The 4,546-nt window shown below is 51.3% G+C and overlaps 1 protein-coding gene across 1 annotated transcript; it reads right to left on the reverse strand.

The window, feature by feature from the left end:
- Window positions 1–383: 383 nt before the first annotated feature.
- On the reverse strand, window positions 384–3,179 carry LOC138369971 (uncharacterized). The gene has a single exon (XM_069333730.1). The coding sequence runs from the start codon at window positions 3,177–3,179 to the stop codon at window positions 384–386; it is 2,796 nt and encodes a 931-aa protein (XP_069189831.1).
- Window positions 3,180–4,546: the final 1,367 nt, after the last annotated feature.

Genomic DNA, 4,546 nt, shown 5'->3' on the forward strand with positions numbered 1-4,546 from the left:
AATCAACTGATGTACAGATTCCTGATTCCTGATTCCTCTATCATATCTACATTTGAAACTGTGTATGGAGTCAGCCTCCACCACATCACTTCCTAGTGCATTTCAGATGTAGATATAATTTGTAGATCAAATGTAGATCACTGGATCTACCCTCCCACCGGGTCTACCCGCCCACCGGGGTGTTGTTACACCCTCTCAGATAATGGGTCTCTTCAATGGGCCCCCTAGACCCTCGTTTACACACAAATGGGGCCACTGGACCCACCTTCAGACCCTCCTAATGAGGTACACAAAAATACCCGCGATAACAACTTGTAGCCACTCATTAGAGCTCTGTAATAACTAGCCTGGTGCCGGCTCCCCTCTGCTGGTGTTAGGTTATCTTACTCTGGCCTGGTGATCATTGGCTGCATCTTGTTTAATGGGGCTCTTGGGTAGGGAGGGAGGTCCTGTGTATGCTGACCCATGTAAGCCAGGTCCTGTATATGCTGACTCATGCTAGCCAGGTCCTGTATATGCTGACCCATGCCAGCCAGGTCCTGTATACACTGACCCATGCCAGCCAGGTCCTGTGTATGCTGACCCATGCAAGCCAGGTCCTGTATACACTGACCCATGTAAGCCAGGTCCTGTATACGCTGACCCATGCAAGCCAGGTCCTGTATATGCTGACCCATGCCAGCCAGGACCTGTATACACTGACCCATGCCAGCCAGGTCCTGTATACACTGACCCATGCCAGCCAGGTCCTGTATACACTGACCCATGCCAGCCAGGACCTGTATACACTGACCCATGCCAGCCAGGTCCTGTATACACTGACCCATGCCAGCCAGGTCCTGTATACACTGACCCATGCCAGCCAGGTCCTGTATACGCTGACCCATGCAAGCCAGGTCCTGTATACACTGACCCATGCCAGCCAGGTCCTGTATACACTGACCCATGTAAGCCAGGTCCTGTATACACTGACCCATGCCAGCCAGGTCCTGTGTATGCTGACCCATGCAAGCCAGGTCCTGTATACACTGACCCATGCAAGCCAGGTCCTGTATACGCTGACCCATGCAAGCCAGGTCCTGTATATGCTGATCCATGCCAGCCAGGTCCTGTATACACTGACCCATGCCAGCCAGGTCCTGTATACACTGACCCATGCCAGCCAGGTCCTGTATACACTGACCCATGCCAGTCAGGTCCTGTATACACTGACCCATGCAAGCCAGGTCCTGTATACACTGACCCATGCAAGCCAGGTCCTGTATACACTGACCCATGCCAGCCAGGATCTGTATACACTGACCCATGCCAGCCAGGTCCTGTATACACTGACCCATGCCAGCCAGGACCTGTATACACTGACCCATGCCAGCCAGGTCCTGTATACGCTGACCCATGCAAGCCAGGTTCTGTATACACTGACACATGCAAGCCAGGTCCTGTATACACTGACCGATGCCAGCCAGGTCCTGTATACACTGACCCATGCCAGCCAGGTCCTGTATACACTGACCCATGCCAGCCAGGACCTGTATACACTGACCCATGCCAGCCAGGTCCTGTATACACTGACCCATGCCAGCCAGGTCCTGTATACACTGACCCATGCAAGCCAGGTCCTGTATACACTGACCCATGCAAGCCAGGTCCTGTATACACTGACCCATGCAAGCCAGGTCCTGTATACGCTGACCCATGCAAGCCAGGTCCTGTATACACTGACCCATGCCAGCCAGGTCCTGTATACACTGACCCATGTAAGCCAGGTCCTGTATACACTGACCCATGCCAGCCAGGTCCTGTGTATGCTGACCCATGCAAGCCAGGTCCTGTATACACTGACCCATGCAAGCCAGGTCCTGTATACGCTGACCCATGCAAGCCAGGTCCTGTATATGCTGATCCATGCCAGCCAGGTCCTGTATACACTGACCCATGCCAGCCAGGTCCTGTATACACTGACCCATGCCAGCCAGGTCCTGTATACACTGACCCATGCCAGTCAGGTCCTGTATACACTGACCCATGCAAGCCAGGTCCTGTATACACTGACCCATGCAAGCCAGGTCCTGTATACACTGACCCATGCCAGCCAGGATCTGTATACACTGACCCATGCCAGCCAGGTCCTGTATACACTGACCCATGCCAGCCAGGACCTGTATACACTGACCCATGCCAGCCAGGTCCTGTATACGCTGACCCATGCAAGCCAGGTTCTGTATACACTGACACATGCAAGCCAGGTCCTGTATACACTGACCGATGCCAGCCAGGTCCTGTATACACTGACCCATGCCAGCCAGGTCCTGTATACACTGACCCATGCCAGCCAGGACCTGTATACACTGACCCATGCCAGCCAGGTCCTGTATACACTGACCCATGCCAGCCAGGTCCTGTATACACTGACCCATGCAAGCCAGGTCCTGTATACACTGACCCATGCAAGCCAGGTCCTGTATACACTGACCCATGCAAGCCAGGTCCTGTATACACTGACCCATGCCAGCCAGGACCTGTATACACTGACCCATGCCAGCCAGGTCCTGTATACACTGACCCATGCCAGCCAGGACCTGTATACACTGACCCATGCCAGCCAGGTCCTGTATACGCTGACCCATGCAAGCCAGGTTCTGTATACACTGACACATGCAAGCCAGGTCCTGTATACACTGACCGATGCCAGCCAGGTCCTGTATACACTGACCCATGCCAGCCAGGTCCTGTATACACTGACCCATGCCAGCCAGGACCTGTATACACTGACCCATGCCAGCCAGGTCCTGTATACACTGACCCATGCCAGCCAGGTCCTGTATACACTGACCCATGCAAGCCAGGTCCTGTATACACTGACCCATGCAAGCCAGGTCCTGTATACACTGACCCATGCCAGCCAGGTCCTGTATACACTGACCCATGCCAGCCAGGACCTGTATACACTGACCCATGCCAGCCAGGTCCTGTATACACTGACCCATGCCAGCCAGGTCCTGTATACACTGACCCATGCAAGCCAGGTCCTGTATACACTGACCCATGCAAGCCAGGTCCTGTATACACTGACCCATGCCAGCCAGGTCCTGTATATGCTGACCCATGCAACACAGGACAAAACAATTATTAACACTCCTCAGTTCTAGCAGCAAAACCATGGAGAGCAGAAGGTACATTCTAGGCGCTGTTTCATCCAATCAACAATACTCATCATCATCAGGGCAATGCACACGCCACCATCATCGTTGCAGGCTGGCAGACCTGCAATGAGGCTATTCATCACAATATCAAGTCCCATAGGACCCCTCGCTGAGGTCCCATGCAGTGCTCAGTCTTCCCTTTTAACCACCATCAAAGGCTGGTTCATTTGTCAAATAAATTCCTTGTGCTTCTTACAAAATTTTAACTTTGTATTCTTGTATTTTTTATTCAGTAAGCTTTTTATTGTCTTATTTTCCATTCTCAGAGGTTACTGCTCTCTCTCTCTCTCTCTCTCTCTCTCTCTCTCTCTCTCTCTCTCTCTCTCTCTCTATCTCTCTCTATCTCTCTCTCTCTCTCTCTCTCTCTCTCTCTCTCTCTCTCTCTCTCTCTCTCTCTCTCTCTATCTCTCTCTCTCTCTCTCTCTCTCTCTCTCTCTCTCTCTCTCTCTCTCTCTCTCTCTCTCTCTCTCTCTCTCTCTCTCTCTCTCTCTCTCTCTCCCTCTCTCTCTCTTTCTCTCTCTCTCCCTCTCCCTCTCCCTCTCTCTCTCTCTCTCTCTCTCTCTCTCCCCTCTCTCTATCTCTCTCTCTCTCTCTCTCTCTCTCTCTCTCTCTCTCTCTCTCTCTCTCTCTCTCTCTCTCTCTCTCTCTCTCTCTCTCCCTCTCTCTCTCTTTCTCTCTCTCTCCCTCTCCCTCTCCCTCTCTCTCTCTCTCTCTCTCTCTCTCTCTCTCTCTCTCTCTCCCCTCTCTCTATCTCTCTCTCTCTCTCTCTCTCTCTCTCTCTCTCTCTCTCTCTCTCTCTCTCTCTCTCTCTCTCTCTCTCCTATAAATTCTGAGCTTCAAGTCCCGCCTCATGTCGCCACTATGGCTACAACTCCAAAAGTTAATGCCTTGTTTACACGGTTTACTCCTTGTTTACACAGTTTACTTTTGTTTACAGTTTACTTTTGGTTACATGGTTAACTCCCTTGTTTACACACATGAAGGGTGTTTACCCTTTCCTGGCTCTCTGGAGTCTTCGTGTCACACAAATGCTTCCCTTTTAATAATTTAATATTTGTATTGATTAAGTCTTTTGCATTGTAAAAAAAAAGTAGTGAAAAAGTAAGAAAAAGTAATAGTAGTGGTAAAAGTAAAAATAAAAACACTTCTTCATTGTTTCCTTAGTTTCTTCTCCTTCATTCACTTCCCCACTTCATTCCATTCACTTCATTCCATTCACTTCATTCCATTCACTTCCCCATTCCCCCACCCCATTAGATGGGGGGCCTCCACCACTTCCTGGGGAGGGGGGAATTCTCACCCACCCCTTGTTGGTGGGGGGGTCGGGGGGGGGGGGGGGGTCG

This window comes from Procambarus clarkii, chromosome 30 (genome assembly GCF_040958095.1).
Source record: "Procambarus clarkii isolate CNS0578487 chromosome 30, FALCON_Pclarkii_2.0, whole genome shotgun sequence".
Classification (NCBI taxonomy): domain Eukaryota; kingdom Metazoa; phylum Arthropoda; class Malacostraca; order Decapoda; family Cambaridae; genus Procambarus; species Procambarus clarkii.